The following is an 18,728-nucleotide window of genomic DNA, read 5'->3' on the forward strand; positions in this document are numbered from 1 at the left end:
GTAAATACACTTTTATTGTTGTTTGTTGCAGCCGGGACGGCTGCGAGCTGTACGGGGGGGGGGGGGGGGGGTGATGTAGGGGTGTTACGGAGGGGCTGTTATACATGGGATCACACGGGAAACAAACACAGTGGGCGTGGCTACGTGAGTGCACGGGGAGGTGCTCTCAACGACGTCCGCACCGGGCAGCCTGGGGGGCTGACCCGGAGTTGTGATCCCCCGGGGCCCCACCTCTCAGCGGGGGGTTTTGGTATAAAAGGGGATGAGCCGGATAGCTCAAGAGATAATGTTAAAACTAAACCAGTGAAGACCGAAGATCGTCCAGATAGAGCCCTGGACTCCCCTGGATCGCCGCCCTTATCAGGGCCGAACAGGACCGAGCCAGCGGCGTGGTCCCGAGAGCCAGAGCCGGTGCTCTTATCAGAGCTGGTCTGGGACTCCGGGTACCGTAAGCCCGACTTACCAGTGTCGGGCCAGATAGCCTCCCCTAGCCCGTTAGTGGAGGACTAGGAGGTAGGTTAGGCATAGCTAGCAAGTGTATCCCCAGCTAGCCGGGTGAGGGGGCCGATACCCCCTCCAGTGTTGTATGTCCGTGATTGTGCCAACTGACGCGGAATAAATACGTGTGCCTCCAACCCCGGCGTCCAAGAGTCCTTAACTATATTACAAAGGTAAACAAATTACTTAAAAAAAATTTTTTTTATCAGGTAAAGCCCACTGAGCTATTAGCTTCTTTTTCAGAAGGTACATTGGCCACAAATGACAGCTCAACGAAGTGGCTTATCACGTGGAAATTTACATCAGCCAAGTATGTGATGTTTCTAAATGGGCCGAGCCATGGGCCGAGCCAGTGCAGAGTCTTCACAGCACAGGTGCAGCGTCTTCACAGCACAGGTGATTTTTTTTCAATGGCTAGTTGCCGAGTCCAGCCGGACCCACACCATGACATGCTCGCATCAATGAGACGTCAGAATTTGCCTCAGGGCCCCTGCACTCGCATACAAACCCGTAGACTCACATAGAGGCCATAGACTTACACAGTCATCCATAGAGTCACAAATATTGTGCAATTAGTTGGTGGTCTCATCCCGATCACCAATGAATGCACACACAAAAACCTTCAATTTAATTTGTTTTTTTGGCTAAATTGTAGCTCTGAGAATGACAAATATATTTTTTTCTGCCATGCAACAAGCATTACTGTTACAGGGCAGGTGGGAAAAGGCTGCCCCCTACTTTGTGCACCTGAGGCAACTTGAAGGAATCTCAGAGGTAGTTCTGTGGTGTCCGCTTCCTCGAGCTATTTTACTTATCACAAATCACTCAGGAGCGCAGGGTGTGGGGGGGGGGGTCTTGCCTTGATGTTGGGATGGAGATCCATGAGCGTTTTCTTGGTGTAGCCACTGTTGATGCCCAGAGCGAGTTCCACTTCCTTGTAGAGAAGCACGAAGATTCGCACTCCCTGCTCCTGCGTGAGACACCAGCACCACTATTATCAACAACAACACCGCCACCACCTCCATCGCCACCACCACCAGTACCACCGCTACCATCACCACCGTCAGCACCTCCACAACCACCATCATCATCAACAACACCGCCACCACCACCTCCACCAACAGCACCACCATCACCACCGCCAGCATCACCACCGTAGAGGGTTATGATTTACCTCCCAGGCGATTGATGACTTGGCTTGATTCTGTGTTGAAAGTTTGATTGAGGATTTGCTACTTTTTGGTTAAATTTAGTTTGCGTGTGGGGAGCAACGAGACATCAATTGAATTTAATTGATTCAATAAAGAGTTTCAGCACACGCAAAATAGCTGTGTTAAATATGGGGTCTCTATTCGTGCGGCAAAATTTCAGTGCTGAAAATATAAAAATATCAGCATGACTACCACGCGACAAACATCTCTACAGCTGGGCACGTGGGAAATTGCAGCGCCAATCTAAGGGACTTCAGAAGTAGTTCTGTGAAACCCCCTTCAGTGGGCCATTGTCTAACATGCGGTGATGCACTACGAGCTGCACAACTGTAACGAAACTGGGGAGGAAAAAAGAGAAAACCATTCAAATGAGGGAACACCAATCCAAGGTATGATCCGTGTGATTCTAACGAGGATGTCAATGCGACGATCTATGATCAATGTACCGCCTTGCGCTTGAGAATGCAGTCCAGGCGCCACGTGTTCCCATCCACAATCGGCCTCCGCAGGAAAATCTCCGGGCTTAGCCTGCATGAGAGGCAACCAAATCCCGACATTATCCAGTCATCAGTCAAATGTGGTGTTCGCGCCTTTCTCAGGCCAGGTCCATACCTGAGCGATCGCTAAGCACAAGCGCATCGCTCCTTTCGAAATCACGCAACTTAATCGTCGCCCGCCAACTGCTTTGTCCACACCTGAGGCGAGTAGCTGCATGGTAAAGACAAAGAGCGTCGTCAGGAATCGTAACAAACCACTCACAGTTGTGCAAATGTGAGTAGAGTGGTGGTTAGCGACTTAGCATGCTGCGCTGCAAACCCGACAGGCCGCGTTTAATTCTCGGCCAGTGAGTAACGAAAGTGGCATGTATACGAACCAGTCCTGGGCATTGTCTGGGTCGACTCAACCTTAAGTTAGGACCCTGGTGCGGTGTCTAATAAAAACATCGGCACTGGGGAGACAAATGTGGCCGGGCGTTGTGCTAGCCACACCACCCCATTGGTGCGCCGTGCCAACCATCATAGGCGCTCGCTAATAGCAGTTTCCCCAACAGAGCACGTAGGCTGCGAGCGCGTGTGTGTGTGTGATCGGTTGCCCGCGCCTCCCACCACCAGTCGCAGATGAAGATTTCTTCCGTCGCTGCCTCCAACGCAACTGCCACGGCGTCAAAATACCCGGCGGCGTTCACGAACCTGCGCGACAGCGGCCATGCCGGACATGACCCCCGAGGTTTTACGCGGTTTGAACCTGCGGCGACGGGCGAAGGGAGCACGTGTCCGAGCTCCCCTCAGCAAGTCTTATTTGACAACTGTGAAAAATAGCTTTACAGCTCTCTGGATTACTGCAGTATAAATACAGATTCCGAGATTGTAGCTGGGCACTGAGACGGTTGAGGTGAGGCAGGATGTAAGGTGCTTTTGAGTTGCTGAGGCGTTGCAGCAAGCGCCCTACATCAAAGCAAATCCTCAGTGACACCCTGAAGTGGAGCTGCGGGTGAGGTGGCTAGCGTACACTACGCTATGAACCCGGCGACCAGAGTAAAACAAAATATTGCCACGGCTAACATCAGTAGCAGGTGATATCTGAACCGTGTCCTAGCAACCCCCAACACCCACCTTCAGCAACCCACAATGACCAGTGTGGTGAAATATGGTCACCAACCTCAAACACTGACAGAGCGTAGAAAGGCCTTCATCCAGCAGAGGTTGTGAGACAGGGCTGTAGTAATGATTATTATTATTATTATAAAATGAGAAGTCCGTGATGTGGCCAGCATTGAAGACAACTCAAGAAGTTTCTCATGGCAACCTGACTTTTTTCATATTGAGCTGAAATTTCACCAAAATAATTGGAAACCCCAATCTAATACGATGGGGTTTTTGAGCCGAGACGATTAATTCACTCCGCTAGAGAAACGGGTTTAAACATGGGTGGCTCTGACCTCAAGCCCAGAGATTCAGTGCTGCTAGCCGAGCCCTCTGACCACTAAGCCACTTACTTGGTCATCTCCAACAACAACAACAACGCAGAGTCAGCCTTGGTGGCTGCTTTAAATCAAACACAGCGGTGCTCCGACACGGCCGTGCATCATTTAGATTATTTTGCTGCTATACATATTCCACGTGATGATAAGCCACTTCGTTGAACTATCACTTGTGAAAAAGAAGGGGGTAGCTCAGTGGGCTTTACCTGGTAAGATGAAACATAGTTTCGTTTTATTTGTATATTTTTTCAAGTGATTAGCGTACATTTATCGTATTAAATCGAAATTTATCGTATTGTCACATTGCTTGTTGGTGTAGCGTTCTGACCCCGTGTCCCGACTGGAAATGAGTGAAAATGAGCTTTTATAGCTCATCGGATTCCTCCTGCAGTACATAACAACAGACTCCTATGTCGATTCGGATACCAGTTGGCAAGGGTTGCCTCGCGGACTGGAGTGAAGGAGTCAAAGCGGTTGTCGGAGAGGAAGTCCTTGCCGTGCTTCCACGCAAACTCCCCGATGGAGCAAGCCCACGAGTTGGCCTGCCTGAACGTGGGGAACTGCACGGTCAGGGACCTGCGCGAGACCGAGGCACGCGCGACGGCATCGGTGTCATCGTCGTCGTCCCCATCACTTTCATCGTTACCATCGTCGACGTTGTCGCCGTCATCATTATCGTTATTGTCATAATTTTCACGGCTGACATCGTTATCATTGCCGTCGTCGTTTTCATCGTCAGCTTCATCACCATTGTCATCTTCATCATCGTCGTCGTCATCTTTGTCATCATCATCCTTTTCATAGCCGCCATCACCATCGTCGTCGTCACCATCGTCGTCGTCATCATCGTCCTCGCCATCACCATCGTCGTCGTTCGCAGCTGTAACAATGTTCACAGCTGACATCGAGTCTCATTGCCGTCAGTGGCGTCGCCGCGGGTCTCCGCGTCCGCTGGACTCACCTGGAAAGGTTCTTCAGCACGAGGCCGTGGCGCACGTCCACGCGGGCGGCTGCGGCGGCCAACTTCACGCAGAAGCCGCGGTCGTACAGCAGCACGGACGCCACGCTGCCGTCCTCGGGCCGCTGGTACAGCACGAACGAGTCCTTCACTACCAGCCATCTTGTGCCGCAAAAAGCACACGAAGACAAGAAAAAGATCCCCTGAATAGCCTCCAACAGACGGTCAGGGGGAAAGTGATGTTGGCGATCCACCACCTGTGGAAGGCCGGCACGGCACACGAGGGGGTGGGGTGATCAGCACTACGCCCGGCCACCTTCATTTCCCCGATGCATTACACACGCCACGCCACGGTGGTAAATTAAGTCTGAGTCGATTTAGCGGAGGCCCAGACCCGGTTCAGACATTCGTGCCGATATTAGCCAAATCAAGCCTCGGGCTGTCGGGCTCGTAGCGCAGCGTGTGCCAACCCCATAAAAAATATAAACAAAAATCCCCTGTATAGCCTTAACAAACTATAGGGGCAAGTGTTGTTAGCGAGCACCTATGAAGGCCAGCACAGCACACGAGGGGGTGGTTGGCCAACACCACGCCCGGCCGCCTTTTTCTCCCCAGTGGCAATGTTTACACATCACACCAGGTACTCATTTGAGGCCGAGTCGACCGAGGGGAGGCCCAGAACCGGTTCAGATAATCGTCACCGGTGTTGGCCGTGAGCGGGAAATGAACCCGGGTTACCCATCAGGTTCGTAGCGCAGCGCACTAACCGCCACACCACCGCTAACCCCATCTCCCACGCGCCCACGCTCGCTCACCGCCTGGCCCAGCGGTAGCACGCCTTGCGGTAGCCGCAGCAGTGGAGGCCCGGGATGCGGTGGCCCCCGGAGCGCTTCACCACGGTTCCCTCCCTGCGGAGCACGCGGTCGCAAACGTCAGAAGCTCGCTCCGTTCCCACGTGTCAGTTTTTGTTGTTGTACTTTTTTTTACTGAAGCTACAGAAAATAACAACGCATCCTGACAAAAGGACAGCAGAGCTTGGGCAAACGTTAGCGACGGTTCTGGTCGCCTTTCCGCTTGTCTGTGGTTCATCGCAAATTCTACAGCAACATCGCGAGATGTCATTTGCATGAACGACGCTGCTTGTCATACATACACCGTAAAAAATAAAAATATGATCAGTTTATTTTTATCAATGACAATGACAATAGGGGCAAAGGGAATAGGGCAAGGGTGGGGAACCTTGTGCCTCGAGGGCAGAAGTGGAGCCTTTTCAACGATTGGAGCGTAACCTCACACTGGTTGACGCTAAAGTTTGATCGCACAAGTGAAGTATTGGAAATGACGGCAGGAAACTCCTTGACGGGTAACACACTTTTTATTAAATCTTGACTTGTCACAATACAACGTGTGGTCTCTATTCTTCCGACTGCACACTTCACTTAGCTCGTGTAGACTCTCTGCCTCTGGCTACACTCTTCACTTAGCTCGTGTAGACTCTCTGCCTCTGGCTACACTCTTCACTCGTCTCGTGTAGACCCTATGCCTCTGGCTACACACACATCACTCGTCTCGTGTAGACCCTATGCCTCTGGCTACACACACATCACTCGTCTCGTGTAGACCCTATGCCTCTGGCTACACACACATCACTCGTCTCGTGTAGACCCTAAGCCTCTGGCTACACACTCTGCATGCTGACACTGCATGCTCACCCTACACTCCGCCTCTGGGTTACACAGAGTCCCGGTCCCCACAGGACAGCGGGACTGGGTACCGCAGGGCCCTATCTCTTCCTCTCCGTCTTCAGTCTTCGCTGGTTACACTCTCTCCGTACGCCTGTGTGCATCACCTTATATAGTCCCTCCTCCCGGGAGACGGAGCGGATGCGGACCTCGACGTGAGCATCGCTCCTTAGTGAACCAATCACGACGCGCTATCTCTACGATCCGTTTTCCCCCAGCGCGTGTTTCCACTCCCCAACCAATCACGCCGCGCTGCCACCCGATCACTCCCTCTCCAGCGCGTCACCGGCACACAGCCAATCAGCACCACACAACCCACGACCCCGCGCTGACCCCTGATCCCTCACCGTCAGCGCGCGTCACCACACACACATCCAATCACGACGCGCTGGCACCCGATCGCTACCCCAGCGCGTATCACCACTACACAAGGATTGTGCATGTATGCGTTGACCGTGTAGGCTCAGAACTATTCACATGAACGTATTTGTACGTCACATTTCTACCAGCATTGATAGATCACTCCGGCAGGTGCAAAATTCCGCTTAAAATATTATGTTGTTATTTCAATGGAATTTCACGTTTGATCAGTTTTTTTTGGGTTGCTTCTGGAACTTCGGGGAAAGTCCCAGAGAAACGTTGGAGAAGCAGAACTCACACTCCCTTGGAGCCCAGGTCCCGGATGAACGAGAGCTCGCTGACTTCCAGGAACTCCACCTGAGCGGCAGCGGTCACAGCACCAAACACGATTTGGAACGAGCTCACTCTTGTGGGTTTGGCTTTTAATCCCTTCCCTGCCCTGGGCTATTATAAAAGCCTGGAATTCTGTTTGTCCGTCAACTAAATTACAAGAGCCTTTCAGAAGGCCTGCATCAGAAAGTTAAAGCAAGTGGAACCCCCCCCACCCAGATGTGGGGGTAAAAAGTTGATCCAACAGGGTTCCAAAAATTGGCGACCCCCCTCTCAACCAAATAAAATCACTCTCTCCCCTTTAAAAAAGAAACTGCTTTTGTAGGCATACATGCCTACACACCCTACATACAATAGTTAGTAGAAACTGCACATAATGGGGGGGGGGGGGGGGTTGAAGAGGACATCAGTGGGGGCGACGCGCCAGGCGTAAAGTGTTGAGAAGCCCTTCGCAGGAGTCAGAATTTATAATTCGATTTTTTTTCATTCCCTCCTTTATTTAAGATATCCTTTTTTTACACCTGTGAAAATGCACTGCATCGCTGCACATGTGGTTAACGGACTTGGTGCTTCAGCTTTGATGTGCAGTACCTGCCGATGTTGTTTGAATGGTGCACAACTTGAAGCTTGTTTTCCTGTGTCTGCAATGATTGATGAGCTGCTGTAACGTTTTTTTTTGTTTCACCAAGGCAAACAAACCAGGGACATAGCTATCATGTTTTATTGCCAGAAAGGGTAAAACCCATTCTTATTTTTCATACTTTGTAGTTTGATGCTGGCAAAAAAGGTCCCATGATATAGCTGCTCACCCCGAGTTATAAATGCTCTGATACGTGTGGCATTGTCTTTGTGCTGTTCACCTTTTGACGTTCTCTGGTTTGACACTGGTGAGACTAGGCCATAAAGAAGGCTGTCTCTGATGTAGGCCAATCAGTTTAAAAGACAATGCCCATATATAATTATAGATGGGCATTGTCTTATCAGAGCATGTTTGTTTGCATGTTCACCGCAAGTACGTGTGGTGAATACAGACATGATTCCTTGCAAAAGGTTTCTATTAGGTGTTTTAACATCTTAACACCCTGTTTTATTGCCAGAAATGTTAAAACCTATTCTTATTTTTCAAACAAGGGACAATTTAGCTGAACCAGTCCTGAGACTACCCGAGGTCGACTCAGTCTGAAATGAGTACGTGATGCGATGTGTAAACGTCGCCACTTGGGAAACAAAGGCGGCTGAGCGCGGTGCTGGCCATCCACCCGCTCGCGTTACATGAAGGCCTTCATAGGTACTCGCTAATGGAACTCACCCTAACAGTCTGCTCAGGTTATACGGGGAAACTTTGTCTTTGGGTACTCACAGTAGCTGGATGATTCATGTAGATCGGCTGCTTGAGTAGGCTGGTGAGGAATTCCTGTAAGAAGTCCTGCGAATTGACGTACATAAAACGTAAAGATTACCATCCGCCACACGCGAAGGTGAGACTGGTGAAGACCCAAGTGTGGAGTTGTGTGTGGCAGAAACCTGGCCTCTGAGCAAGGAAGGCGAGGAGATTGGAACGTCTTCAGGGACGGTGTCAAATGGAAAATAATAAAACTCGTGGTGTCATGTGAATGGAGAGACAGAGAAAGTATGTTCTTGAGCAGGTTCAGGAGAAATCTAATTTGTGTGATCTCGGCAAAGTAATTTACACGGACGATGCCGTTTAGCCACTTGCCCGGATATTTTACACAGGGAGATGCATGGTGATGAGCGAGTACAGCAGCAATGTACAGGGAGATTGATATCTGTAACCCTGTGATCCTTAACCTCACCTTGTCGGTGGAGATGCGCTCTTCCGTTACCATGAAGCCAGGTCGCCGTGGCAACGCGGGGACCTGCTTCTGCTGCCCTTTGACGGACTTCCTGAGCTCCACGTGACTGCAAAGACAAAGACCCCCCGTGTAGCCTTAACAGACTGTTGGGGCAAGTGCTGTTAGCGAAGAGCACCTATGAAGGCCGACATGGCACACAAGCAGGTGGGTGGCCAGTACCACGCCCAGCCGCCTTTGTCTCCCTAGTGGCGATGTTTACACACCAAACCAGGTCCTAATTGGAGGCTAAATCGACCTAGGCGAGGCTCAGGACCGGTTGAGATAATCGTCACTGGTGTTGGCCATGAGCAGGGATCAAACTCGGTTTCGTAGCGCAGCGCGCTAACCGCTACAAAGCTGTGTTCACGAGATTTTTGATCTGAAAATTCCAAAAAGTCAGACCGATATCGCGGACAACCCGAACGTTCCGCTGATGTTACGGGTCGATTGGGAATCACGATTTCCCAACAATACGTTGTGTCCCGTGGCCAATACAGCACGCACTGTAACGCATATGAAACTCGGAAATTGTCCTGAAACATGTGAAATGTTTCAATCCGCAACTCATCCTCTTCTCTAGAGATTGTTAGAGCGAGTTTTGTTTGCAAGCAGGACTCGCCCTAGCAATCTGTTAGCAAGCACCCATTCAGGCCGGAATGGCACATGAGGTTGTGGTGCGGCGAGCACCACACCTGACTTCTATTGTCTCCCGAGTGATGGTGTCCGCACACTGCACCAGCTACTTGTTTGAGGCCGAAGTCAACCTAGGGGAGGCCCAGAACTGCACCAGATACAACTTTCCGGGTTCGTAGCGCAGTGTGCCAACCGATGCGCCACCGCTCCCCACTCCATCGCATGCACAAACATCCACACGAGACAAAGCACGCGGTTTATTGTTGAAGACGGTTGGGGCAGTCCCATGAGACGAACTGGGGCAGTCTGCATTGTGTCTCGTGGTGTGTTGTGGTCACACCCAGTACTAAGCAGGCTGCCACCTTGCTCAGCGTCTGAGATCAGACAACATCAGTCGTATTCAGAGAGATGATTTAGTCCGAGGCCAAATGAACTGACAGAAGTGCAGTGACCGAAAAATTACCCCAAGCCATATGCAGCCTAAACGGCTATTTAAAAATAAACAACGGTCTCCGGTTGGAGGAAAGAGGCCTCAACGGTGATTGGTCGGGAGGGCAGACTTTAAAAGGACTGGGAAATAAGGGGGTTGAACGGGAAACAGAAATAAGTCGTCCAAGGGAAAGGACGGGAATTGGCAAGAGGTAAAAACAAGGACAAGAAGGTTTGAGAAAGGGGGGTGAGGGATATACAAGGGGAGAGCATGAGGAGTGGAGAGGTTCGGAGGAAGATACAATCTGGAAGACAGTCACGAAGCCTGGGGTACCTTATTGTGTGATCATAGTCGGGTTCTTTATGGTGTACTCATCAAAGTGGCTCTACTTATAATCTTGTCATCGGAGTCATTACAGAAGTAAGGCAGCCCCAGAACGTGGTGGGTGTTTTTCATCGGTTTTACATAACTTGATTCCTGTGTCGTGGTCAAATCTTGTAATCAAAAGTTAGTATACTTCCTGTTGCCCAATCAATTCCGAATTTTGCACACGCACTCAGATCTGGTGACAATGCACGCCTGTATCAAAATCGGCATCAATTCATCAATGAATTGGCTCCTTTCAAGCAATTACTATTTTAGTATGGACGCCTTATTATTTATATATAGGTGTGTGTAGGTGAAAAACGCCGCAGTCCCTAAACTCTCGAACCGCCTCGCCCAAGAAGCAGGCGCCACGTGTCGTCTCAGGCGCCACGCATCTCAGGCGTCACGTGACGTCTCGGGCGCGCCTGCTCCGTGTCAACGAGTTACGGGCACCCTCCACACAAACAAAAGTTGTACATTGAAGATTCATTTCTAAAATAATTAATTCAAGTAAGCGTTGATGTGGGAGCAGGCGCCGTATCATTGACGTACTTCTCGACCGTGAGTTAAACGAAGTTGTTAATAAAACCGTTGTTTTAAAACAACTTTTTAAAAGGATTTTTTTACTTTCTGGACAGACGGCGCGAGTGCGTGGCGGGAGGGTGTCAGATCGTTATCTTTTTACGTCTTGGTGGGAAGCGGGATCTTGAGGAGCATGTCAAATCTGAGGAGCTCCTGATGGAGCATCACGAAATGCTTGAAGCGGCGCTTGATCTTCCAGCGGAACTCGCCGTGCTCCAGATTGATGTTGTAGACGTTGGGGTTCAGCATCTGCCCGTGAAGAAGAATGCAGCGACGCGGCAAGTCGGTGAGGTGGGGGTGGGATGGGGTGAGGTGGGGGTGAGGTAGGGGTGGGATGGGGTGAGGTGGGATGGAGTGAGGTGGGGGTGGATGGGGTGAGGTGGGATGGGGTGAGGTGGGGGTGGGATTGGGTGGGGTGAGGATGGGGTGAGGTGGGGGTGAGGTGGGAGTGGATGGGGTGAGGTGGGATGGGGTGAGGTGGGGGTGGATGGGGTGAGGTGGGATGGGGTGAGGTGGGGGTGGATGGGGTGAGGTAGGATGGGGTGAGGTTGGGGTGGGATTGGGTGGGGTGAGGTGGGGGTGGATGGGGTGAGGTGGGGTTGGGATTGGGTGGGGTGAGGTGGGGGTCGATGGGGTGAGGTGGGATGGGGTGAGGTGGGGGTGGATGGGGTGAGGTGGGGTGGGGTGAGGTGGGAGGGGGTGAGGTGGATAGAGTGAGGTGGGCTGGGGTGAGGTGGGATGGGGTGGAGTGAGGTGGGGGTGGGTGGGGTGAGGAGGGGTGGGGTGGTAGGGACGTATGGTGTGTCCTAGGTGAGAATTCAAGAGACCAGATTGAGTCTCATTTGCTCGCGTGACGTGGGTCAACAAATTGACAGAAGCAAAAGCATAAACAGTAAGCACAAAACAGTCAGGGCGAAGTCAGTAGTAGGACAGCGTTTCAGAAGAAAATCGAAAATACTCCATCAACACAAATTGATATTAAATTAAATACATTTCCTGTAACGAAAGTTGCCTCAGACAAATAACAAAAAACCGTTAAATTATGTTACAGAAACATCAACATTGATTTAGGGTGATTATGTCTTAGTATGTAAACAGAGAAGGGCACGTGTCACAGAATCGACAGGTGAGCATCCAATTGTGATTTACATACAATAATTATTGAACGTTCAGATAATATAATAAACTCACAACAGTGGAGAACCCAGTTCATGAGAGGTGGCTAAAACCTGTCAGGAAACCAGGATCTCAACAGCGCCGCTCTGACCTTGTGCCACCTGTAACATGTTGTGGTTTCACGCTTCAACACACCGGTGGGCGAAAGCAGTGAACTATTTGTCTTTTGTCAACGTGACACTTTTTTACTGATTGGCCGTGTCGGGTGGTGGAGGGTTACGACACATTTATAAATAACGCGATCTCAACCCAAAAACATTGATTATGTGTAACACTAAAGTATATTTTACAGATCCAATCTAACCACCTCCTCCCCTTCCATTCGGGGGCAGCGGGAGGCAGGGAGGGAGGGGAGAGGCACCGTGGAGTGAGACGTGGAATCGTAGACGACTCGCCACTTCTGAATCTCCCCCAGAGCAGTGTGACCCTTCACGATGGAGAGCTGCCCACGTATGAGCTGATATTACTCTTCAAGTGACCTCCGGGTCCAGCAGCGGGTGGCACTTTCCTACTCGCCCTGCTGCAGAGGAGTCAACGTCCGTCGGCCCACACGCTCAAAACCGACAATTCTCAATTCCGGGACGTGGAAATGAGCCGGATCAAGCGCGGAGGCAAATTTAAACCCGGCGAGTAGCAGAGCCGCGACCGGGAGCATTTGGTTGTCATGTTCTCTCTTCAGAGCGGGCGCCGTGCGTCTCTTCGCACCTTGGCGGTGGAGGTGAAGCGCTCCACGGCCGCCAGGCGCGCCCGCACGGGCACTCCGCCGGGGAGGAAGACCCTGCGCTCGGGCGCGCGGAAGGGGAGCATGCGGTACGCGGCTGTGAAGGGGATCACTGCGTCCCCTAGCAGCGTCAAAGTAGGGGAGGGGGGGTTAGAACGGGGGGAACGGGTTTGGAACGGAGGGGGGGGGGGGCGATGAAACGGGGAAATGCGTTACGGCAGCGGTGGCAGAAAAACCCAGAAGAATCAAATTTTCCAAACTGGCAAGACAGCTGATTAAGGGAGGCTCAGCCTTTTTGGTATGGAGGTCCCTCCGATCTCGCTCACTGGTCCCTGTGCCCCCCCACCCCCATATTTTCTGAACCACCGTCCAGCTACGAAAACGCACACGTGTTTACTGAGACCACACCATAGTGAGATCACATGTCCACACCTGAGTCAAAAGTTTTCTAGGAAGACATTTGTTTTTATGTTGTTCATTCTCATGCATCGCTGCAAATGTTTTCTCCTGCACGGTAACCAATGCCACAGCCTGCCCCGCCTGCTGAAAGATGATTGCAGAAAGTTACAGCATCGGTTGGTCAATCTCTGCCCAATCAAAGAATGCACCATCGGCGATGAGATGCGTGGCGTTCACCAACTTTCTCGTTTAATTCTCCTACGTCGGAGCAGGCGGAGCTCCCCGTGTCGGTGGTTACTGACCGTGGGCCAGCGGGCTGGACGACTCGGACAACTCGGAGAGGGCCTCTGAGAGATCCTCATCAGAGGCCTCGTCGGGCAGGATGTGGTCGTCGTTGCTCGCGGGAGAGCGAGAAAGCCCCACGGGGCGTTGCATCGTCCTGCAACAATTCACCGATTTTAAAATGGATTCTTGAACTCGCGACATGTGTGACTGGCGCTTTGGTGGCGCACGCCTGTGATCCAGCGCCGGGGATGCAGCAACGTTGTGAAACTCCCGCGAGCGGAGAGGAGGTGCCGTACCCTGGCTTGCCTGGAGAAGGCGGTACAGCAAATGTGGACTCCACCCATTGCTTCTGTATAAAATAGAGTGTTGCCCCCTCGCACGCATGGGGTTTCTCTGGGCGCTCTGGTTTCCTCCCACATGTAAACACTCATTAATTGACCAATAGAACCTCAATATATAGAGGACCGCAGAGCTTGGGAAATGTTGGCAGCACCGGCTCATCGCCTGGCTGCTGCCCTCCGGCTTGTTAATGGTTCCTCCTCGCGCCTTTGAGTAGTTCTCTCTCAGTGAGAGCAAGCTAATACTGTGTGGCACGTTACAAGTTGAAATTATTATCATCAACTTCCTCTTGCGAATATGGCTTAGTGCAGTGGTTCCAAACCTTTCTGGACCCGCGCAGCACTGTCGACCTTCAAAAAACATCTTTGCGGAGATTAAACTCTGGCTGTTGCTTGATGGTGCTGGTTGTAATTACCGGCGAAACATCGTACTCGAATTGTAAATGTTGTAGGGTTACTCTCCAACACAAGCGGTGTGCTGATCTAATAACGAATTGGCACGTTTTGTTTACGTGACAAACCTTACTAATCGGCTTTGTTGGGTGGTGGAGGGTTTAACAAAACATTTATATTCATGCAATCTAACCCAATCAACTTCTATCATGGATAATATTCGTCGTGAAAGTCATACTACAAGTTAAACTGAGCATAAAACAAAGCAGCAGTGATACAAATAGAAATGTGAGCAATGAGTCACGTTACAGAAGGAAACTGCATAAACAAAAACAATATATAAATGTCCTGTTATGAAAGTCGGCTCAGGCAGATTATATATATATCAGTTTAACACATAGGCTTTCGCGACCAATATTATTCATAATAAAGATGTTTAGGTTAGATCGCGTAAGTATAAATGTGTCGTAACCGTCCACAACCCGACACAGCCAGTTAGTAAGGGATTTGTTACGTAAACAAAACGCCAATTAGCTACTACTTCACCCCACCGATGTGTTGGATAGTAAATCCACAACATTTACAATTTGAGTACGACGTTTCGGTGATAATTACATCCAGCATCATCGGGCGATTTGCTGGAATAGTAAAGCAATTGACCTGATTATATCTATTAAAAAAGGTCATTGTAAAAATTAAGTTACAAAAACATTGAGAGTGGGAGCTAATCTTAATACTGCCTTCAGCTGTGAGTTAAGCGGGCCTCATTTAGTTCGTACCAGGAAGGAAACAGGGGTGACTGTATTGCAACACAGCGCACAGGGAGGAAAACATGTCCTCACCGTGCCAAGCTGGAGCCTGACCATACCAGCACAACCTCGATTGCAGAAGAGCCAGGGTCAAGTACAAACATGACCTCCTCTCACTTCGACTCATCGTCGTCGTTGTGAGGGGTCGGTCTCGGCGAGTGCCGCGGGATCATGAGAGGGCTTAGAGAAACTGGCCCAATGTTCCTCGCCTCTGGGTTGTGTCTCCTAAGTTTTGGGCAAACCCTTATTGACGATCAATGTGGCCAAGTTTGCAGTCGGGTAAACGTCCGCAAAAAAAGAATACAACTACTGGCTGCCTCATATCGCATCAACCTCACGATATTTATCGTGCTCCCCTCCCCACCACCTCGTCCTCTCGTTACAGACGGGGTTACGGACTGGGTTAATGGCTAAACACGTGCAGCCTGATGTGTTTACAATTTTTAAAAACAAGGCATGGTAGCGGTGCAAAGGGTGTACGTTATAGTACAGTGTCATTCCACTAATATATTGGCCAATTTTAGTTTTCACTTCCTGACCAGTGAATCACGCACGGGGTTGTGCAAAACGCACCCACGCCTTCAGATATAACTTCCCCCACGTGAGTGTGAAGAGCTAAATCAAATCAGAAATCTATACGTGCCGTGATTAGTTTTATGCATGTTGAACTTCTTTCGCACGGCACGTAGCCATTTGTGGTAATCGGAGGTACGTGCGATGCAAATGTCAATTGACACCCTTGCAAAAATAAGATGTTCCATCTCAAGGGATTTTGCAGGCGAAAGCCTAGCAGGGCCAACAGACTCACAGGGCCTTTCCCCTGCCAGTTCCTCTGTCCTCCGGCCCATAACATGTTAACGCGTAGGCTGAAAGCGTTTATTTATTGGCATACGCTCTCATAAATTATATCCAGTATGAAGGCAACAATATTAACTTGCGTTACTATTATTAAAGGCCTTACGCTGTTGCAAACCGGCCTGAATGGAGACAAACACACCTCAGCAAAAATAACTTGAAAAGTGTTTTGCCCTGACAGCTACCCATCAGCATCCATATCGCTAAATACAGCCTTGCACTTTCCAAGGGAAACGCGTGATTGGTAAGAATTACATAATCCATGCGTATCCATTGCTGTCCTGGCGGATACGCTCCTGCACCGCAGCAGGATGCGTAGCCTCGTCACAATTCATTTGGCCCGCCCGACGGGAAGCCGAAAGATCAACAGGGCCCACACGTGCCTTTATCGATCGACTCAATGCACGAATCCGTCAAACTATCCACGCCCCAGCCCAGCGTTCTATTTAACCGAGGGACGCTGATGGGCGACGTGGACCTGCCGAGATCACTGACACTGACTAGCTCCACCAGGAGGCAAGAGGCTGACAGAGACACGATAAACAATTCATTGTTTGGAATATCCTGGGAAGAGGTGGTCGAGCTCGCTGGAGCTACCTTGCCCGAAGTGCTGTAGAACGATTAATTTCGCGAATTTACGGGAATTGATTTGGCACGTCACATCCCGCTTGCCATATATTGTCCCCGATACTAATGTGACGATGCCATGCATTTCATTTTATAGACGTGTTCGTATGATCACTTGAAGAGAGGGTACAATAATATCGCATTATTTTGCATATGCTTACCTTGTACTGTAGTTGTAGTGCCTTACGCCATTAATCACGACTCCAAGTAAGCAGCTTAGCAGCAGCGTTCTGGAAAAAAACATCGAGTGTGAAATTAAGCCTCGGCTGTACAGCACGAAGTATTTTAATGTCTAAAGCATGCGCTCTGCAAACGTCACAGCGCTGATGGGATGCCATCTCTCCCTGTGGGCACGGAGGGGTTGGGCATTGTGTGCCGGGGTGAGGGAACTCAGGGGGGAAAGGGAACATTTTTGTAACAAGCTACACCATCAAACTTGTTCCATTGCATTACATTTCCACATTTTACGAAGTTTGTTTGGTTAAGTGTCTTCTCTCTCTGTGTGTTGACCTCGTGTTGTTGCTCTATTATTTACCGCAGTCACGAAAGCTCAAATCTGTCATTAACATGCTGATTTATCTACCCCCTTCTCTCTCTCTCTGCCCCCTCTCTATTTAAGGCCTCGACACAGAGGCGTTGTTTCTCTGTGTGCCTCTGTGTGTGTCTCTCTCTGTGTGTCTCCGTGTCTGTGTTTCTCTCTCTCTCTCTCTCTCAAATTTAGCAATCTTTGGAAGAACGTAATCAACCAGGTAGGGTGTTGACTGTTATGTTAGCCGACTATCTGTGTTGTATTGCATTATATTGCTAAGTTTACTAGGTTTATTTTCTCTTTTATTTGTACCTGATGGTTGCTTGTGTTGCAATCGAAACGTCGTATGTTATTATATACTACTTTTTTTCTTTCTACGTGACTTTACCGAAAGAACCAAATAGTAAGCTACAACATCATGTTAGGAGCAACAACTCCACCCATTACTCATCACAAAATCGTCGTACATAATCTGAAACATCACCGAGACAACGGCGAGACACATCTACAACCGAAGAATGATCCTGCACAGACGTGAACACTGACATCACGTGCAACGTGCACAACAAACACACAATCCACAACCACGTGAACTTAAACGACACAGGCGGTCCATGATGGAGATGGCGGCAGCATTGCGGAGGGCTTCATCCCAACAGTGGACTGATCACGACTGACAACCATGATGATGATGAGACTTACATTGATGAATAAACCAACCGCAATACACTCACGTTAGTAGATTCGACGCCGGGAGCTCCAATGCGCCACAAAATCACAATTCGATGGCTGAGTGAGCGAGAGAAACTGAGAATTGGCGACGAGGTGCCCTGAACGAGGTGGCTGACGAGGCAGCAGCATGTAGCCGAGGTGACTGCCGTGCCAACAACTTACGACTGCGAGTCACTGTCAATTTCGTCCACTTCCCAGTAACGATTTTAATTTCCTCATTTTTGACCTGGAGGGGGGGGGAGGCTTGTGCAGCGACGCGCACTCGAGGGAGCCCCCCCCCCCGCCCTCTGTGTCCCTCCCTTGCCGCGCCCGTGGGACCAAGAGGGAGTCGGGGATCTCTGCCCCACCTCCTCACCCCCCCTCCTCATCCTCCTCTCTCGGACGCGTGCGTAGCGGTGCTGGTTGGGCAAGCCTCCCTCCACCCGCACAGCGACCATGGGAAGAGGAGTCGGGGAAAGAGAATTTAGCTCGGGGGCCGTCCATAAATGACGTCACGTGATTTTGGACGATTTTTGACCCCCCCCCCTTCGTCACACGACGTCACAAAAAGTCAGACCTCCTCAAATATTCACAAAGCTCTGGCCCCCCCCCCCAAATTAAACATGCTTCAAATCGCTTTAAACTATTGTCATTGTAGTGTGTATTTAATGTGGCGCTGCACTCTGATGTTGTAGGAGAAAACATGTGTAGTGGTGATACGCGCTGGGGGTATACGTCGTGTGCCAGCGCGTATGTACGTGTGTGTGTGTGGTGACGCGCGCTGACGGGGAGGAGCAGGCGTCAGCGCGCGGGTGGGGGTAGTGCTGCTGATTGGCTGTGTGCCGGTGACGCGCTGAGAGGGAGTGATCGGGTGGCAGCGCGGTGTGATTGGTCGAGGAGTGGAAACACGCGCTGGGCGGAAACGGATCGTAGAGATAGCG

At 50.5% G+C, this 18,728-nt stretch overlaps 1 protein-coding gene across 5 annotated transcripts in view; it reads right to left on the reverse strand.

Moving 5' to 3' along the window:
- The window catches only part of LOC144732686 (phospholipase D1-like), a 44,494-nt gene extending 26,462 nt beyond the window's left edge, over positions 1-18,032 (reverse strand). For 2 of the 5 annotated variants that reach the window (XM_078614259.1, XM_078614255.1), the window contains exons 1-14: positions 17,811-18,031; positions 16,709-16,777; positions 13,543-13,679; positions 12,826-12,962; positions 11,048-11,193; positions 8,895-9,000; positions 8,441-8,506; positions 7,049-7,107; positions 5,464-5,556; positions 4,652-4,810; positions 4,117-4,266; positions 2,816-2,899; positions 2,156-2,237; positions 1,358-1,468 (exon numbers count right to left, since the gene is read on the reverse strand). In XM_078614259.1, coding sequence (XP_078470385.1) covers positions 1,358-1,468; positions 2,156-2,237; positions 2,816-2,899; positions 4,117-4,266; positions 4,652-4,810; positions 5,464-5,556; positions 7,049-7,107; positions 8,441-8,506; positions 8,895-9,000; positions 11,048-11,193; positions 12,826-12,962; positions 13,543-13,675 — 1,326 coding nt within the window. In that variant the 5' untranslated portion in view covers positions 13,676-13,679; positions 16,709-16,777; positions 17,811-18,031. Of the gene's footprint in view, positions 1-1,357; positions 1,469-2,155; positions 2,238-2,815; positions 2,900-4,116; positions 4,267-4,651; positions 4,811-5,463; positions 5,557-7,048; positions 7,108-8,440; positions 8,507-8,894; positions 9,001-11,047; positions 11,194-12,481; positions 12,764-12,825; positions 12,963-13,542; positions 13,680-16,708; positions 16,778-17,810 lie in introns of those variants that run through there. The other 3 variants (XM_078614256.1, XM_078614258.1, XM_078614260.1) reach the window with 3 other exon arrangements.
- Positions 18,033-18,728: the final 696 nt, after the last annotated feature.

Source organism: Lampetra planeri, chromosome 43, assembly GCF_965212315.1.
Source record: "Lampetra planeri chromosome 43, kcLamPlan1.2.h2, whole genome shotgun sequence".
Lineage (NCBI taxonomy): Eukaryota > Metazoa > Chordata > Hyperoartia > Petromyzontiformes > Petromyzontidae > Lampetra > Lampetra planeri.